This window comes from Pholcus phalangioides, unplaced genomic scaffold (genome assembly GCF_987345545.1).
Source record: "Pholcus phalangioides strain wild (caught in Gottingen) unplaced genomic scaffold, Ppha-v1.0 ptg000016l_1, whole genome shotgun sequence".
In the NCBI taxonomy this organism is placed as follows: Eukaryota; Metazoa; Arthropoda; class Arachnida; order Araneae; family Pholcidae; genus Pholcus; species Pholcus phalangioides.
In genome coordinates this window covers 3552900-3572938 of record NW_028301609.1, presented here as the reverse complement: position 1 = coordinate 3572938, position 20039 = coordinate 3552900, and the positions used below count along the sequence as shown (strand labels likewise).

Genomic DNA, 20039 nt, shown 5'->3' with positions numbered 1-20039 from the left:
CGAAATTCGAAAAACAGCAAGGAAGTACAAAAATAATTTCCATAAAGTACAAGGAAGGGACCGCGAAATTCGGAAAAAGGCAAGAAAGGACAGCAATTCCAGTTGATCAGAAACCCAAGGAAATAATTGAATAAAATATTGTACACAATTATATGACTTTTTTTGTATTACATATATCAACCCGAAACACCCCCCCCCCCCCCACAAAAAAAATGAGGGCCCCCCGATCTCGATAAAACGGCCCCTGATTATAGACCATATCAGTGTCAGGCCGATGTGGGCATCTTTCCGAATCGGGAAAAACCTTGCGGATAGGCCCGAGATAACAAAGGGCTCCATAAATATTTCTCGCAAATTATATTTCTTGGCATTGATGGTGTAATGGTGTTTACATGCAGTTGAGAAAGGGGTGGAGGCCCTGCCGAGTGCAACAGAGATGTGTGCGACCTTGCCCTCTTGAGACACGCACCACTGGCCGTGGTCAACCATGTGTGGAGAATGCAGTTTGGCCGACAATTCTTGCCTTTGGCATCATCTTGCAAGATGCGCGTTTATTTATATGCGACTTGGACCTCGAGAAGCAAACCGTTTGCCAGGAATAATGACGGCGCTGGAAACAAAAGGACTGGGCAATATTTCTCTCGGCTTTGAATATTAATGGTGGTTTGGGGCAGGCTTGATGATGTTGGATTGCCTGTGGCCGCCGCCACGATTCCTCGTATAATCGTGGCCATTTTTGTTTCCCCCCGTGGAATTCAAGTCGGAATTACTGTACTCGAAAAAATAAATTGCCGTATCGAAGTATAATGAGCACTCACTCGCGGAGCCCTTCCGTCAAATACTGAGTGAGCCCCGCCCCATGATTTGATTTCTAAATTACACTCAATTATTTTAAAGATACCCCCCCTGGAAAAACTTCTACGCAGTGTTTCTCAACCGCCGGGCCGCTACCCAGTACAGGGCTCTGACACTAGTCACTGTGGGCCGTCAGTGATTTGCAGTTTCATTTTTCCAATGCATTTCTCGTTAGTTGTGTGTGTGACGATGCCTTTCACTTACACAAAAGAGATCTACCGGGCCGCGGGTTTCCAGAGTTTGAGAGCCACTGTGTGTTCTAGTGCAGTGGTTCTCAACCGGGGGCCATAGTGGTAATGGGATACTTCAAGGGGGCCACGGAAGAAAATTTAAAAAGAGGCCATGACCGGTGGTTTGGAGGGCTGCAGAGAGCCGAGAAGAAAAATTAAGTGTGAAGAAATAATACTTTTATATATTAGTGACTATACACTTACAGAATCCAACGAAACCACCCACAAAACCAGGGCCGTCTTAGGTCATGCGCCCACCCGGGCCTCACCTCATTTTGCAGCAGGTTCCCTAGGATGGGGTTCTTTGTAGTCCCCCGGCTAGATTTTTCGCAGACCCCTCCTCTATATTAAATTTATAGTGTGGAAAACAAAAAATGATAAAAACCATATCATTCCCCGGGCTGCAGCTCTGTCAGTCCCACTCTTGTGAGGGGTCATGTCCGTGGGTCTCGTGTTCATAAGTGACCCCACCTTATGATATTTTGTATAGTGCAATAAATTTTGAAAATAAGTAGTAAATATGTAGGCTGTTTATTTCCGGCTAAGTATGGGACTACTGTAGCATCATTTTGCCTAGGGGGCCCATGATGTTGAGGCGGTCCTGAATAGAACTCGGATTAGCGGGCAGCTCAACAAATTCTATGCCAGTGGTGTGGAGGGCAATCTTATTTGCAAAATTTTCATTCAGTATAAATTCACTGAAAAAATCAATTCAGTAAGTATAAAGGATATTGCTCCTAGATGAGGGTCTAAGACTCTGGGTAAGACAGGGGAGCCACGAGCAAAAAAAATGTTAAGAAACGCTGTTCTAGTGGACCACCTTTTAAAAAAAACACTTCGTTGAGTCTCGATTCGAAACGGCTGAACTAAGACCATGAGCCCCACATTCTGCAGCAGCCCCTAAGTTGTGGGATCTATGGTGAATTTGTAGTGTACAAAAAAATTGCAATTAACAATTGCCGTCCCTGACCCTCGGACTGGAACCCTATCGACCCCACCCAATCTCCTTGTAATCTCCACTAAACATTAAAACATCCTTGTCCCACCTAGATGAAATTAAACCTGTTGAGTCGGAAGCCGATAACCCCTCAGTTATCAGGTGACTGGAGAGATGGATGGCTTCCAAATCTTTGAGTGGGGCTCCTAAGACCTTGATTCTTGCCTGACCCTGCACCAATGCCTTAACGTTTTGTAGTTCTTCCCCCCCCCCCCCCAATAAAAACTAATTTTATGGTAAATTTATTTTCCATTTATCTCTAATTTGATTCGGTGTTTTACCGTCGAAGGATGGGTTTTTACGGGGGGGGGGGGGTTGTCCCAAACACTTTTTTGGGACCTTGCAGTGCCGTAACTAAGGGAGGACGGTGCTCTCGGGCGCTGAAAGGGCACTGAGTTCACTCTTTTTCCGTCAAACGGAAATCCGTCTTCCCGTCCTACGGGAAGGGAGCCCCAAAAATTGGTGCTAGCTCCGAGTGCCAGTAAATTTTCGTTTCTACTTACGGCCCTGGGGCCCCCATACACCACGAATTTGTAAAGGCTTCCCTATTTGTGCTGATCAGGTAAGGCAGGGGGGGGGGTCTTCAACGTGTTGCCCGCCGACGAAAAAGCTTATAATTACAGAATTAATAGAAATGTTTAAAAATAACCTAGATGAAAAAAATTTGTTAAATAATTGGTGAAATATAAGTAATTTTAAATTTACTTTCAGAACTAATGAAAAATAATTTCGTTCTTATTGAAAGAAATAATTTCTAAATTGGTCGGAACGTATGCGCGAACATCGTCCAAAATTCCAATTTGAGATGGTTAGTAGTTCAGGTGAGGTGAGGGTCCCTCATATCTTTGTTCGGGGGTCCAAAATGCTTTCAAGACGTCCCCGCGTGCCAAGAGGCATCTCTCTGATCACGCGCAGAGATTCTTTTGAGGGAGGAAGGGATCGCGGAATCGCAATAATGATAAAACACACACACGAGAAGGAAATCATTATACAAAATCTCATTGCACAACAACATGAGAATCTTTTTTTCTGTCTCTGTAGGTCTCCCGTAGCTTGTGTTCGTCTCTTGGCCCCCATCCGATGAAGCCACATGGCCCGCAGGCACATCCGGTGCTTAATGTGTATATATACACATACACACACAAATATCCAACTGTGCCATGCACATGGCTAGGCCCAGACTAGCTTCCTTTCTTGTCTTTGGAGAGTGTGACGCGCGTGCCATCCTACAGAGATGGGTATGGGATATTTTTTTTTTGTATGCAGGGCCCCCAGATTGGCATCAACAGCTGGAAATGCGTTGTGGCCTTTCTGTGATTTCTATCTTTGAGCCATGGCCTCGTGGTATTATAAACCATGTTGAATACGTTTTTTTTATTGCTCCATATTGGAGGGAGTTGGTTTCCCCCCCTCGTATGTTTTCTGTGTTGTTTTTACAGTGCGATGGCGGCTTGGACTATTGTTTGTTTGGACAAGAGGCGGCTGCCGCTGTTTTTTGGGGGGGCTCCCATCTTGTTATTTTACGCCGGGGAATGACTGGTGCTGTTTAGATTTTGCTGTTGCTTTGGGAAGTTTACGGCCCTGTTGGGGGAATGGATCTTTTTTTTTACGCGGTACGTGTGGTTTGTTTTCCTTTGAGGTGATGTTTTATTGGTGTGTAGGTGGAGAAAAAAATGGCGAAGCAGGGGAAATGGCATGGCTTGTTCCTCATAAGTTCGGGGGGCCCTGGCCAAACATGACTTTCTTTGATTCAGAGGCGTAAGCAGGGAGAGAGGAGCATTGAGGGGAGCCATACGGCTGAGACGATCAAAAGTTAAAAATGGTTTTTTTTATATAAAAAATTGAAATATCGAAAGAAAATGCCAATTTTTTCGACCCGAAAGCGTATGGCCACGGCACATGCCCAGCTTTGCCCATGTGAGGAACCACTGCGGTGCCGGGGCTGTCTTTACGTATGGGGCCCCACCAGGGCAGTCTCGTGATAATCAATTTTAACAGAAAAATAACCGAGAGTAAGTGTGTCAAATGATAGGAACTACAAGCTAGAACAGCGGTTCTCAACCGGTGCACTTCCCAGGCTCCGTGTGCACTTACCAGGGGCTCCGCGGTCACTCGAGGAAAATAAAATAAATCAATAAATTTGATAAGCAAACAAAAAAAGAGGCCTAAAGGGTACCGCCATATAAATAATATACTAAAAAGGGCTCCTCTAGCTATACAGGGTTCCACCATAAAAATTATACACTGAAAAGAGCTCCGCGTGTCAGGAAACCGCTGAGCTAGAACATCACCTCTCCCAAGGGTCCACAATTCCGTCAAGCAGTGCCGTCTTAACGCTCGGTCCACTCGGGCACGGCCCGGGGGCCTCAAGTGCAGGAGGGAAGCTCTTGAAAATAAGATCTGGTTAAAATTCTCGAAAGTAAACATGTCTGGACGGGTGGGGCCTCAGAAAAATCACTTTCCCCGAGGCCCAAGATGCTCTTACGACGACCCTGCGTGGGATCATGTATCCAAGTTCAAACTCTTCCTGTTTGGCTATCTATTACCGGAACATCTGGGATTTTGATTGGTCCATTAAATCCAGACTAGAAAGTTCCTTAAAAATAACTTTCAATTCATTATATCAGAGAAAAAAAGTATTACGCAAAGGATGTCGCTTCCTATTGACATCTATGCTATACGAAGACTTGCGGTGCCGTATAGCTTCCGTATCCGGCTATTCAACCCAACACAGGCGCATGGTGTGTTTGTGTGTCCAGATATTGCCCTAGAACGAAGTAATAATGTCTTAATAATAAGAGAAAGAAAGAGACATCTTGTCGACCTTGTCCTCTGCCACGCGTCTGCATCTCGTCACGGTTATTACGACATTCTTCGTCTTTTCCTTGATGGCACCGTGCCAAACTTGATGTGTTGACTCCATGGTTTTTCTTTTCCAAAACCACATTCCTTATGCACAATGACAGAATCGGTTCCATAATGTATGTATAGTGACCTCCCCGAAGGTCCTGTATGGTTGGTTGCGGTCATTTCTGGTATTTGTTCGGGTCTTGGTATTTGGTATGATCTTGAATGTCCTTTGTGATGGTTTTGTTCCCGATTCATTATCCTTGATTTTTTTGGAGGTGATTTCGGTAATGAATTGAGGCTATTTTTTGTGGGATTTGTGTCCATGATGATCATTCTATAGCCATCGGAAAGGACGTTCAAGGCTGATAATTCGGAGTTGGGTGGCAATGTATTCTCATAAGCGCTATTGGACCTGTTAGGAATTGCTTTTTGGTGATCTATCCTTGATGAGACTAGATGTCGCTTGCTGTGACTGTAGCAACCCGACGTAACCCAGATTCTATTTCTATGAGACTACGACTTTTGACGTCGTAGCCTTTCTTTTCTTTCATACCGACATGGTCTTGGCTGTACCAGCAAAATTCACCAGTCTACGACTATGTCGCTTGCCGTGACTATAGCATATTTGGATATAGACACGAAAGAGTGGGAGGCGGGCACGATAATGAAAAGCTGAAGGGGCATGATGTTGATGCCAACTCATATATATGCAAATGGCGGTTCCGTCATTGACGCTGGGGAGGGGGGGGGGTTTCTGACCATGGAATGCAGCAACAAGACATGAGCTGGGCTCTGTTACCATGCGACTTCGACTTGATTTCGCTTGCCGTGACTGAAGCAACCAGACATGCCTGTGCTCTGCTCCACGTGGAATGTAAGCCAATACCTCCTAGATAGCTTAGACGTAGTATCTAGTAAGTGTTGTGGAAGCCCGTCATTTTATAAGTTAGCTGTGACTGACACACCACAGTCACGGTCCGCTCTATGGATTAGAGCTGAATGCGAATTAAGACTTCTGTGTCTCAGGTGAATTGAAAAAGCTCGGGTGCTGAACATTCGGATGATACTTAGTCTGGAGTCTTGTGGAGCACGATATCCCCGGAAGGCGAATTATTCGGTCCGATTTAGACTTTTGTCACTACAAGGAAAATGTTTCTCCGGAGGACCCCGTTGACAATGCTAAAGCTGCTCACTTATAAAATTTACTCACTTTTAAGCTCACTAATAGCTAATTTTGATTTCTGTTTTTATTGCAACACATCCCGCGGACTCCCTCTTGAAAGCGCTTAGTCAGTGGCCTTCAAAATGTGGCCTGTAGACCAACACAAGTTGAAAAGGGAGCCCGCATGGGATATGTTTCCAAAGTGGAAAATCTGAGTAGAGATTAAACGACAACAACGGCATGGCCCAGAGGTCCTCGGGTACCCGGTGTTTGTTCAAGTTATCCGTGTCAACAGAAATCAATAGAAAACACTGGTCTAAGCAACCTTTTTTTTTCGATGTATTTATTTACATTTTGGAGCATGTGTCTTCACATTGTGATTAAAAGTGATTAATTGTCTTCTTTTATTTTTTTCAATCATTTCAGACGACGATCCGTGTCTTCTCGAAGGTTCTGTGCGCGGACATGGAGTACAAGACGTTGTGCATCACCCAGGACACGACGAGCGCCGACGTGATCCGAATGCTCCTGTCCAAGTTCAAGATGAAACACAGGGATCCAAAGCTCTTTTACCTCACAATGGAGGTCTGGATGAGGAAGAAAGGTCAGAAAAATATCCATTCGTTACAGGGGGGGGGGGGGGGATAACAGCTATAGACTACAGCTGAAGTAAGGGATCGAGCACACTTTGATTCTTCAGTGAGCACCATAGTGCTCGCAGGAAATGAGTTGAAGATGCCTGATCTATAATTTTTTTTTTTTCTGCTGGTTGTTTGTGCTCGGTTTCTCAAACACATTAATTACGTCATACAACGTATATGTTACGGTGTTCAAAAATCTTGATCATTGAGGCGTGTAGAACCGATCTCTATCTTTCTCTGGATCCAGTCCTAAGAGATCGGCTCCAAATTTGGGGATGTGTGTCACCGTGATTAAGGGAATCAGATGATATCTCTGGAAGGATAGTCGCTGAATATATTCAACGCGTAACTTTGTTATGATCACTTTGGATCTGACCATACAACGGATTTCTTGTTCATGAACAACACGAAAACGGTGTTGTCTTTCCAGACTGAACGTTACTCGAAAAGTACGCGTCTGTAAGTCGTGTCCATAAAAAATGGGGCTATTATTCAGAATCAAGCAGAGCTGTCCATAGAACCAGGGGCCATCTTAACCCTTGAGTCCGTTCGGGCATGTTCCGGGGCCTCATACCAACAAGGGGCCTATACGATTAGATCTGGCACTATGATCTCCAAATGTAAGCATGTAAGCTGTTGCTTCCAGCTAAGTTTGTATTTTGAAAAAGTGTTCTCATGTTTGATCAGGTGGGGTGGATATAGATTGATGGGCTAGGGAGGGTGTTGCTACTTTTCCAACAGATACTCTTTACGTTAGAGGTTCCGTAAGGAATATTAACGTGGGGTATCTGTCTTGTAGTTCAGGTTCAAGCTAAATATGGGCCCCAGAACGTCACATGAGAATAGCGTGGACCCATGATATTCAGACGGCAATGCATATAAAACCTCACAAGTAGGAAGCTCACTGAACTCTAACCCAGGGTAGGCGCGGCCCCGAGTTATGTTTGGGAGGGTCGAGGGTTTGTTGTGTATGTGTGGATCATCCATTTTTCCCATATAATTCTTTTTGGAGGGATGGTCACCCACCTCCTGGATCCGTACATACATCCCAGGGTCCAGAGACCGATCTTATTCATAATTTTTTTTTTTTTTTGCTCATTACTAATTTAACTTCGATTAAACGCAATTCAATAAGAAGAAAGGATCTCGTTCTTGGATGAGAATAGCGGGACCCTGGGTAAGACACGATCCACGAGTAGAAAATATGATCTAAAGAGGGCCGTAATCGAAAAAGGTTTAGATACACTGGTCTAAGGAATGCCATTCTGCTAAAGGAAGCTTTTTGGTAGCCTTCAAAGTGACACTATTCTGTATTCATACAGGTATGTCGGCGTGAGGCAAGAGTTACACTATAGTAATAATAATAGAGTAATAATAATATATATTAGTAATATAATATAATGATAATGTTATTTTATTATATTTATAACTCGAGGCATCCTCACCGCATCCGGTAAATAGTATTTTGTGGCAGTGAAAATCATCATTTCGTGCTTTCATTATTTCTAATGCGATCATCATTATAGTAGTATACTGGGAAAAGATAAGACTTTTTATATTAAATACAATTGCATTGAAACATTTTGATGAATGGAAATCCGCGCTCTTATCTGAACGCGGATACGGCCGAATAACCGCGACTTCCTCTTTCCCGTCACTAACGCTTCCGGCTCCATTCATGTTTTTTTACCCAACACGTTCATTTTAATATCCGCCATTTTGTTTGGAAGCGGATGTCGTCGGTTTCATTCATGAAAGGAATCGACGCACCCATTTTTCGATGTCGGTGAATACGATCGGGAATTTGTTATGAAACATTATTCAGTTTAGATAAGCTTACGGGTAGGCCTGAGTGATCAAATGGCCTTAAATGTGTATTGAGTTGAGTGTTGCATCACCTAAGCATGGGCCCCACATCCTGGAGTAGGGTCCGTAGGCTGAGATCTTTTGCGGGGCTCCCTGACCAAACTTTTACGGGGGCCCCTTTATGATGGATTTATAGCGTGAAAAAAAAAATGATGATAACCGTCCCGGGCCCTAGGACTGGAGCCTTGCCAGCCCACCCCTTGTGGGGACCATGCACCTAAGTGTCATCATGCCCCCCCCCCCCAGGCTTTATAGGGCTCGAGATTGAGACCCCAGATTTTTTTCTTTAATTTTTACGATAGAAAATTCATATAGGAGGCCCGCTAGAACCTTGGCCACAAGGGTACCCGCTAAAGAATGTGGGTGCTTGGAAGTAACTGAAAACTAAATAAGTCGTTTTAAATTGATAATGCGTGCATGTAATTTTCGGACTGTTTATGATCCCAAATGGTCAACGAGCGAAGGCTCAGAACATAGACCTGATTTCCGGAGCAGTTTCCTCTCGTGTATTTTCCCTTCCCCGTATAATTTGGGGCCTAACTTGGTGGAATTTACTGTCACGTTGGCTAATCAAATATATTTGACCCTGGTTGTTGGATCCATCGATGTTCTCCAGTCTCAATTCGAATTCGGTGGTTCGCAATTTGCTGTACGCGTACCCTTTGGGGGATAAGTGACAAGCCATTCAGGAGTACGTAAGCTTTTTTAAGCAAGCTTCCTGAATTTCAATGCGTTACGCACGCTGTAGAATTTCTAGGAGTGAGAAAATTTTCTACGTATTTCAAGAGGGTCACACACGATTTAATCGCATTTTTAGAGGTATTTGAAGCTTAAAAGGTTGAGGCATGGGCCCTTCACAAGAGGGTTGACAGGGCTTTGGCCCGAGAGCCTGGGACGATTCTTGCCATCTTTTGTCTTTTTACGCTATTAATTCACTAAAGTGGAGCCCGACAAAGATCCTAGCCCGGGGCCCCCTGCTGCATTATAAGCACCATGGGTTGGGGGCATTACTGGCATAAGTGACACGATCGCCCTGGTCAATGATCTTGATTACAGAGACCTAGCGGAGATTTTCTTCTCCAAAAGAGTCACATTTTTGTTTAGAACTGGCCGTGTCTTCACATTCTCTGAGGTAGAATGGTCTGCAACTTGTTGAGTTCTATTTTGGATCTGGACTAGGGACTGTCTGGTGTTGCTAGACGTGCAGCCCTATGCGAGATCGGTTTGGTACTATGTTGGTAATTAAAAGTTCCGGGTAATCGTTGACTTTGGTGAGCTTAAAGCTCAGCATTTTCTTTTGGGAATAAAAACTTCAAGGTGTTTTTTTCGGGGGGGGGGGGAAGTCCTGATTGAATGGCGAGATTTTTTACGGTGATCCAACCAGAGGTGATGAGGGGAACGGATCTGGAGCCCCGGGCACTGGTCTGGGGCGGGGGCGAAATGCGTCCTTTAACTGCTCCTTCTACCTTACACGGGGGACGATAAAATGCGTGCTTGCCCGTCTGACAAAGTACAGTAAAACCTTTTTTTTTTTTACGGACACCAACGGGACAAAAAAAACTCTTCCGTAAAAGAGGGGTGATCGTTAATCGAAGTTTGAAATGCATACTTTCGTTACATAAGGGGCCGTATAAGTATTACGTTATCATCGATGGGGGGGGGGGGAAGGGGGTTTCCGATTTGCTGACTTTTGATGACGGGGGGGGGTTTGGATAATGCTTACGTCATCAACCACCTCTTATGAAAATATGAGTTAGGATTCAGAGGGGCAGAGCTGATGACGAATAAGGGTGGGGGGGGGGGTTGTCAAAAACGGCTAAAAATTGGCTTACGTAATACTTGAACGGCCCCTAATGGGAAATTATTATTTGGCCACAAAAGAGAGGGTGATCGTTAAGAGGGGTTTTACTGTATCTAGTTGCGGGTTTGATGTCACCAGGCGCTTGTCAACCTTTGTCCGGGGTTGTGCAGGGTTCACACACGCATTCAATGACACGCGGCGATGGTTCTTCTGCAGCTGAATCTGGCCACTTTCTCATCGTCTTTCTTTTCGAAACATGCGAACCGAGAATGTCTGAGCCTCGCGTGAGACAAGTTGTTATACATGTACGTGGAGATCTTTTTTCCATGGCGGAACACCTGAACGGTTGGCTTCCTTATAATGCAGTATCCCCTCCCCCTTCTGTCTTGTCTATCCTTGTATAACGACAGGCAGGTGTACGTGAAACGCGAACGAACTTGTCCGTCCGTTTAATAAGCGACTCCGTGTATAGCGGCGAAGTGAAAAGAAAAATGTACAGAAGAAACGAAATGGCTGGTTTGACTTTTAGTGTGGCGTGAAGTTGGAGAGTCCGATGTTTTTCGTGCTTCGAGGTGGGCTCCACGAGAGGCAACGTCAAGCTCAACGGACACGCATTAGAATATTCAGGAGGAAATAAATAATGGCGTGATGTGTTTGTCGGATGCATGCGACATCGGTCCTGGCTTTGACTCGATACTTCGTGACCGAGTGGACTTGCTCGACGCCAAGCCGTATGTGTAATGGCATTCGCCATGTCGGTCGTGTATGAGAACTGTCGAGAGCAGGGGTTCCCTATCTCTCAAGCTTCAATTGCTCCCTCGGAGGCAAGAATACCTCTACAAATGCATATGCACAGATGCCCAGAAATGCGTAAACTGTGTGCATATCTCTAGAAATGCGTCTGAGGTTGCTTACCCATAGAAACAGTGGCGTTGCAGCCAGAGGCGCACGAGCACTCACAGCAGGGGCGTAGCCAGAAATTTCGTTGTGGGGGGGGACCAAAGTGATAGAACAATAGATTTGGCATCTTTTTCCCTTTTTTCGGTCATTTTCTCACATTTTGGACCCCCCCCCCAAGTTCCTCCCCCCTTGCTACGCCCTTGACACAGTGTTTGTTCCTTGCAGCAAAATACCTCACGAGACTCGCTAATAAGCCCAATGGGTGCCAGCATCGTCTTTTGTATATAATTCTAAAAAATATAACTTGATGAACGAATAAATGGGGAGGTGGGACTTCGCTGAGTGGTGCGCATGCGCAACATCGGGGGTTCACCGCTTGGTAGGGAGCCGGATGGCAGAATTTCATCATATCTTACAAGTCGGAACGAGTGGGGGGCCCACAGGGGTGCCCCTTGCCGCTTTGCCTGCCACGGGACGGGATAGGGGAAGGTTAGAGGGTTGGATGTGCCGGAGCGGGGAGTCTTCGAATGTATCTCGAGGGCGCCCCGGTCGGACACATTCAGCACTCTCCAGCACGGATCAATTCAGGGCTTATATCCCTAGCGGGACAGAGCTAGGTCCCTGCCTGGTAAAAAAGAAAAAAAAGGTGTTTATTCCTCCGGTCTGAGCGACCCCACGTATTCATTCAGAAATCAAGCCAAGCTCTTACAGGTAAATAACACTTGCGGTGCCGCTTCCACCTATAAATGCGCCCGAAATTGTTTACCCTTACAGATGTTCCTGACCTTTCCCTCCTACAAATGCGTTTGAAATTTTCCACACCCAGAAATGCGCCTGAGGTTGTTTACCCTTACAAATGCGCCTAGTACAGTATTATCCCTAGTAACGCGTGGAAGGTTTGTGTGTCCCCTTTGTATATTGTGTCGTATGTGCTTTGCAATTTTTCCATTACTGCACTCGTTACTTTCTGCTCCGCTGGAATGTCTCTAGAATCGTAAAAAGTAGGAAATACATACCAGTGACAAGATTCGTTATCTGTCCGGTTCTCCACAAGAAGCGGAAATACATAATTTCATCTCGTCGAGGCCTTATATCACTCAAACCTCTTCCTTTCATGTAGGCCAGGCCCAATAACTCAACGTGGCTCTGGCCGAGTCGCAAAACCCCACTCTCAGGGCCTCCCCGTAATAAAACGAAAAGGAACTGCACTTATCTTATTAGTGGCGGCCCGTGGACACATCTAGTAATAAAGATCGAAATAGGGCCCTATTAAGAGACGAGGCAGCGCGTGCGTGTCTCTTGTCTTCCAGAGATGGAGAACGTCCCGATGGAATTATATTACAGTGAAAGCCAACGAAAATGATTGTTGGGCCTTAACAATAGGGGCTCGGTAGATAACATCAATTTCAGTGGACGGAGAAAATTGTACAGCTTCGTAAATAACTCCATTGATGTGTGTCTCCACTGTCACGTGTCCGTATATTTTTCTTAAATAGGCTACTAGGCTCATATTTTGCTTGGAGCAATAAATTTGTTCAATAGTCCGCCATCTCTAAGGAAATGAAAATCTGTGTGAAATTTTAGGGCTCAATTGAAAATTTGGTCCAGTGCCGTCTTAACGCATGTGCCACAAGTGTAGAGCGGGCCTCAGAAAAAATTAGATCTGATTGAAAATTTCGAGAATAAGCATGTAAATTTGCCTGGTAGATCCTCAGAAAATTCACTTGACCCAGCTTTCCCCCCCCCCCCCATGATGTTCTTGGGGTGGCCTTGAATGGGTCCCATAGCAAGAGGAAAAATGTCTGAATAAGTAATTTGACAAAAATCTTGTGAGAGATGCGGAGACATACTCGGGCGGGTGTGGGGGAACCTGGAGCAAATTAGCTGGTTGGGATAAAAACCTGGTCTGGAACAGTGTTTCCTAATCCCCCCCCCCCCGCCCCAGGAGGGGGATACGCTTGCATTGCTCTAGAAAAATTTTTCAATCTATCATTCTAGGATGGTAATTTACTCTGGGTGTAGTGTAACATTTTACATAAACTTTCCTGATGAAAGTCCACCACGTACACAAACCTTTCCCATGCATTTAGGACCAGGTTTTTCACAGGCGACTATAGTAAATTTTAACAGAGAAAACGGAATTAAAAGGATCGGAGCCCTCTCAAGCCCCCCCCCCCTCACTGAGGCCTTGGCTATCAGGAAAAATTAACCTGCCGCTTCATAAGTGGTCCAGACGGTACCTGAACCATGTCATCCTCAGACGCTATAGCACCATATGTTCTTGAGAAACCATCAGTTTGACACTAATTGCCCTCCGTCTCGTAGTTCATAAATTTCCGCGAATTTACCATCAACTTGTTTCCCCCGAAACATTTTATTGTAATGAAGAAAGGGTGAGGTCACTGGGTTTCTTCTGGACACCAAGAATAGAGTGCGTGTCCGAACCGCACCTGTATGCAGTTTATTTGATTAGGGGCTTCATTATGGCAGGTAAATCGGCCATCAGCCATCTGTCAGGAGCGCAAAAAAAAAAAAGCGGTGGAAGAAATTGGCCTCTAGGGCCTATGAGTAGAATCCAAGATGGCTACGGTCGGATGGACGCCGAAAACGCCAATAAATTCTCCACGCATCGCGACAGATGGTTGGCTGATCCACGCCGTATAAAAGAATATATTTTTATGTATTCATTATGTAATCCTCATTATCCTAAATCACTGTTCATCAGGTTAGCAGAGTGTGGGAATATTTCTCGGGAAGAAACTCGTCATTTTCCTCTATTATTTACATGTATTCTGCATTACATCATCGTATTGTAGGTCAGTGAATGGAATTATTAGTGTCGAAAATGTTGTGAATAAATTTTGTTTTGTATCTATTTCAGGGATCCCTATCAGATCGATAATTGTGTTGGAAGACGAAGCGCATCCAGCTGAGTTGCAGGCGTGCCATCCCAGGGGCGAATCCAAGTGAGTGTGATTTGATAAAGCGATTCGGTTGCACCAGTTCGATAATGGTTGCCAGACGTCCCATATTTCAGAGAGATCTCCGTTTGTCCCGTATTTCAGTTTTAGGTCGAGGAATCCGCGAACGTCAGGGTATTTAGCGGGAGATGATTTTTTTTTTTTTCTCGATCCAATAGATGAAATTCGTTTCGTCTCCTTCGGGAATCGAACCCAGTCCACTTGCGATCCGGGCAAGCTGGCTATCCCCATACACCACTGCGGACAGGATCAATCCTTCCTTCTAATTTACGCGTAGTGGCGTAATACACAAAAGTAAGCGGCATAGTTGCTCAGGGTCGAAACTATGATTTTTGACGCCCAGCGCAATCATTATTTTGCCACCCCCACAATTTTAAAATTTGATAATTTTATTTTAACTGTGTTCTTTGTTTCCACCTGAAAAAACTTTTTTTTTCAAACCGAGCACAACTCAGGTCTATCGCCATAGGCAATTTACTACCTAGTGAGTTGTGCCGGAAGTGTAAGTGCGTGTACCTAACAGTCTGAGTGCGTATCTAGTGTTGTGTATGGTTTTTCAGTGCTGCCATCTATATCTCAGAAGTGAAGTGAGTGATGTGTAGTGACTGAATATTTGTACTGTTTGTAGGACTGTTGCTCTCTGTGGCGAGACTTTTTAACGGGGAGATCGGCTCGCATTTGCGCGATGCGAGTCCGTCACTATGACCACTCGACCACCACAGCGGCCACCTAAAAAACTGCGTCCCCTAAATTTTTCCGCCCGAGGCAGTTGCCGCCCCCCCCCCAGTTCCGGCCCTGTAGTAGCCCCCAACTTCAGCAATGGCTCCCAGGTGGCGGTAGTCGTGAGAGAGAGACAGCCAACGGTGGCCATAAATTTATCATTGGTTAGTCAGGACAATGCAAACTAATTTCTTATGTAAACAGTACTTTTCTTTCTTTCAAACCGAGCACAACACAGGTCTATAACATTGTGGGACCCCAGGAAAAGAAATATTATGGGGACTCTTCGGAAATATACCAGCCTTCCAATTTACATACTGTATTACAGTATATCAGGGCGGGACAAATTTTAAAAAAAAACTTAGGTGCCAGAACAATTTTTTTAGGCACCTAAAAAATTTTACCTAAAAAAATGAAAATAATGCTGCTTTTGACTTTTCAGGGCATGGTGACCCTCGTTCATGTAGGCAGATATGCTGCTATAAATTTCAAACATTTTGTACTGCTCTCAGCCTGCAATTTACTAACTACAGAAAAATAATTTTAGGTGCCAAAATACCAATTTTTTTAGTCGCCATTGTGACTGGGATTTGTCCAGTGCTCCTGTATGTACTTGATTAAGATTTTATATACATCTGTCCATTGACGGTGATTACAATTTAAATCAGAGAAAAAATAAAGTTGGCTGGATTTTCTAGGCATGTCCGACCCTCGGGAATGCTCTGATGTCTGTATCGGATGGAGAGCAGAGCGCGTCTGGTAATAAAAGTAAAAAAAAAACATGTATGTACTTGCAAAAAATTATAGCATCAGATCTCAATAACATGTAGGCCCCCTGTGCATTTGAGTTCCCTCGAGCCATCCGCTGATAAACTACGGCAATGGACCCTTATGTGTGCAAATTAACGTGCCATACAACATTACATTGCATGGCATTACTCATTCTTAAAAAGAAACATAGATGGCAGCACAAAGATTTTCTCGGAGGGGGTGGGGTGGAACCTTCAACATGATTTAATGATATTAGGTGTTTATCAATTGTCTGTGTTTCTCAAGCTATCCAGACGAAAGCTCAATTTTGAACATAGCATGTATATTATAGTTCAGTGGATGTTTTATGTATTAATTACTTATTGAATTGAGATAATGGCGCCACCTGTATAGCTAAATTTGTAATATATTGCAATACCTTGGAATAAAATGTTTTTCTTGTCTCTTTCAAGGTTTTCTCTGAAAATGAGGAGAGGAGGTCTAGTGAAAGTTTTTGGGGGTAGTTGTCTGATGGCAGGGGTAAGTTGGAAGGTTTTTCTTGCTACTCCCCCATGCATTTATAGAGCACCCTTCATTTGATACAAATTTTGTCTATTTGATACTACAGTGAAACCTGTATAAAACAGAACATCAATAGACTGAAATAATAATCTGTTTTAGACAGATTTCCATTTTATGAAGGTGCAAATGAAAGAACCAATCATTTAACTGACTATATCAGGTTTCCGTCTCATACAGTGTCCGTCTTAGACAGGTTTCACTGTATTTTGTCATGTTTATTTACAATTACCCTGTTAATAAGATGACTTTTTTTTTTTTCTTTTTGTAGTCGTTATACAAGAGCTTACTTGTCTCAGACAGAACAACTGTGGAAGAGTTGATACAACTCGTTCTCCATTGCTATAACTCCAATGAACGATCATCTAAATTTGCCTTGTATGAAACATGTACAGCGAAGAATTGTAAGTTCAGTCTGAAATATCATATTTGCAAACTTTAAAACTATGTTTGTGGGAAATTTAATGGTTTGTAATTATTGTGATATTTATGGTATTTTTCCCCCTCACCAATCAGATGAAAGGAAGCTGCACTCCAATGACTTGCCACTCCAAGTCCAACAGGAGTGGCCTAGTACAGATTTTGCTTTCCATCTTCGAAGGAATATTGAAGCTCTCCAGAGACGAGTAAGTAAGAATGTGTGAATGAAAACATTTTTAGCAATTTCTAAACAAAATTTCTGTATTGTTATCGCACTAATAATTGGTTTTGTTTTTTTAACATATTCTGTGTTTTTTCTTAAAATTTTCTCAATGCATGTATGGCTTCGATAAGTTAATATCAATTCAGGATATGTTTGATGCATGTTTAACACTACGCACGTATTCACTTTTTTCTTGCCTGTAAGAGCACATTCTATCTTCTTTCTAGGGTTGGTTAGGGTCGAGCAATTCTCTTACCTTCCGTCTCTACATATGATAATGTTATGCTGTTATTTCAAAAAGGTAAACAATTGTTGTGGAAATGTTTTGCACTCTCTCCTACCTCTAAATTGATTTGTTACAACAATTGACTGCAGCAATAATTTTTCTCCTGTATTGATAGCATCACATTTTTCTATTGTACCACTGTTGATACTTATTAAACACTCTTCTTTTCTACTTACAGCTTCCTTGGCCAGGAAGTTACGATGCTACTGGAAAAACGAACTTGAACTTACTTTACAGGGCTAAAAGTATCACCTTACATTCATTAGTGGAAAATGACGATTCGTTCAACACATACGAGAACTGTTTTTATATATAAAAATAAGCTAGTCTGATTGTAAAAATCGAAAAAGAGAAATTTTTTTAAGATAAAATTCATGTTATAGATATTGTTATATAGTATATATATATATATTTTAAGTGAAATGCAATGAGACCAAAAGCACAATATTACTTGTATCGCAGGCAGCTCCGCTTCAAATATTGTCATTTGTTGTGATTTAAGAAGCTATGATCTCTAATAGATCTCAGTGTTAATATCTCTTAATATTTGCAAGTTAATTTTGATTAGTGATATGGTTTTTGTAGTTTCTTTTCAATTTTTCGGTACTTATAAACTTTTTTTTTTATGTCATTTCTGTGAAAATTCCATTTAGTGTTTCTATAATGTGTTAATGCTTTAAATATTTGAGCCAAGCTCTTCATTTTTTTCTCTGAATGATTCAGGAAGAAGTAGTCTACGGGTCACAAATTGGTGGCCCATGGGCCAGATACAGATGAGAATTGTAACGTTATTGAAATTTTACCTAAATTCTAAACATGACTGTTTTCAAATTTAAAATAATTTCAAATCTAAATGATGCTTACAATGTATGTTAAGACCCAGCAATAAATGGTTTTTCTGATTTATTTTATGCTTTTTCTTAATGAAATATCCCCCTTTTTTATACACACACAATATTAATGAATATAGCCCCTGCATGATCACAGATCTAATTGAATAAACTAACTGCATTTTTGAGACCCTTGGAGAAATCCTATCACTGACACATGTCAATAAAAACCCTGGGATTAGTTCAAAAAAATAGTAAATGATTGAGCGAAATAAGAAAAAATTATGAAGCATTCAGTTATTTTAATAGGTGTTAAATATCTATTTCTCTCGGGAAAAAAATGCCGTTTTGGATTGGACTAACTGTTAATCGATACATCACTGTGAATTCTGTATATTTTTTAAGCATTCGATGTAATTTGTATATACATGTCCATGGTTGTTCAAAATTTTACAACTTTGGTAACACAGCTTTATACCAAAAAGAAGAAAAAATTGTATATTTTCGCGATATTGATTTTATACAGTGTAAATAATGAATCGTTTGTTACTAGTCATTGCTTCCACTTGGTAATGACAAAAAAAAAATTTTGCATGCGAAATTTTTTGTATAATGCAATAATGTGCCAATATGAAAATGGCGTTTCAAGAAAAGAAATTTATTTTTAGATATCTAGCGGCTTGTAATGACGATTCTGCTACTTATCTTTTCAGTGTGCCTTTTACTTCACCAGTGCAATTAGCTATCCAGTGAGTAAAGTTTGAAATAAATTATGTATCTGATGTCATAGTTAGTACGTTGCTGACATACCCCCCCCCCCCGAGAGTACTTATCTTTTGATTCTCTGTGAAGAGTATTGCAAACTCTCTGGATAATAATATATGAAGCACAATTAAAAACTTGTCCCCCCCCCCCTGCATATAGAGAGCAATAAAATAAGTAGCCTTTTCGATGTGTCACTATCAATGTTAACTGTTATTAACAGAACACACGTTTCAATGTTGTTCTGCTGAATGAAATATTAAAAATAAGTTGTTTGTTTTCGCAAGTACAATTGTACATATGTAAACATGTATTTCATGTATTCATACTTGTGTGTAAAAATATTTTCATCTGTCATTTCGCAGAGAATAAAAGTGATTCTAAAAATTTTTTTATTTTTCCTGTCTTTTGAGTGATTTTTGTTCTAAGTAATATTTTAATGTTAAGTCATATCATATGTACATATTAACATGGTATGAATTCAAACATAAAGTATGCTAAACATATAAGTTATATACTTGACTTCTCCTACATACATCAGTCAAATATACTTGATTGTTAATTAATCATATTGGTTAAGAGCAATCCCAAAAGACAACACTGGTTCAGTTCATTTTTACCCCTGAAAGGAGTGTAAATTGTTAGCGAATTGCCCATAGTGATGATACACTGGGGTTGTGCTTGGTTTCAAAGTTCATTTTCAGGAGCAACTTCAAATAAGCATTTAAACTTTTATAAGCATTTACATTGTAAATTTTTCACTACCACCATACTGTGCACGTGCCTCTTTAAACAATCCTTTGAGAAATTTAAATTGGTATGAAACTGAAATTTTTCACTGCTGTGAAAATTAATTGATAATGTGAGAGCATGTAAAGTTGTAATGGCAGAAATTTAGTGCCGTCAGAATTTATCGAGGAGCGTATTCATCACCATCTAATGTTTCGCTTCATCTTATGTATAAAATAAAAACTTTAGTTTCCACCTTACTTTTCTTCGACAAATGAAGGAACGTATTCGTTTCAGAAAAATATTTTCTGTAAATTTTTGTTAAAGATTATTTAGTGAAAATGCTTGATTAAAACTTTTATTAATAATTTATTAATAGTAACAAAACTCTCTGATAAAGAATATTTGTTTTTAGAAAATTTTCTACTCCCCATTAAAATTATATAGAATTGGGTTT

General features: G+C 42.0%; 1 protein-coding gene across 2 annotated transcripts in view; it reads left to right on the top strand.

Moving 5' to 3' along the window:
- The window catches only part of rau (RA domain-containing protein rau), a 59422-nt gene extending 40178 nt beyond the window's left edge, over positions 1-19244 (top strand). The window contains exons 2-8 of one of the 2 annotated variants that reach the window (XM_089245847.1): positions 6521-6698; positions 14184-14268; positions 16227-16293; positions 16604-16736; positions 16849-16958; positions 17203-17276; positions 17440-19244. In XM_089245847.1, the coding sequence (XP_089101973.1) occupies positions 6521-6698; positions 14184-14268; positions 16227-16293; positions 16604-16736; positions 16849-16958; positions 17203-17250 (621 nt within the window). In that variant the 3' untranslated portion in view covers positions 17251-17276; positions 17440-19244. The remainder of the gene's footprint in view (positions 1-6520; positions 6699-14183; positions 14269-16226; positions 16294-16603; positions 16737-16848; positions 16959-17202; positions 17277-17439) is intronic. The other variant, XM_089245846.1, reaches the window with a different exon arrangement.
- Positions 19245-20039: the final 795 nt, after the last annotated feature.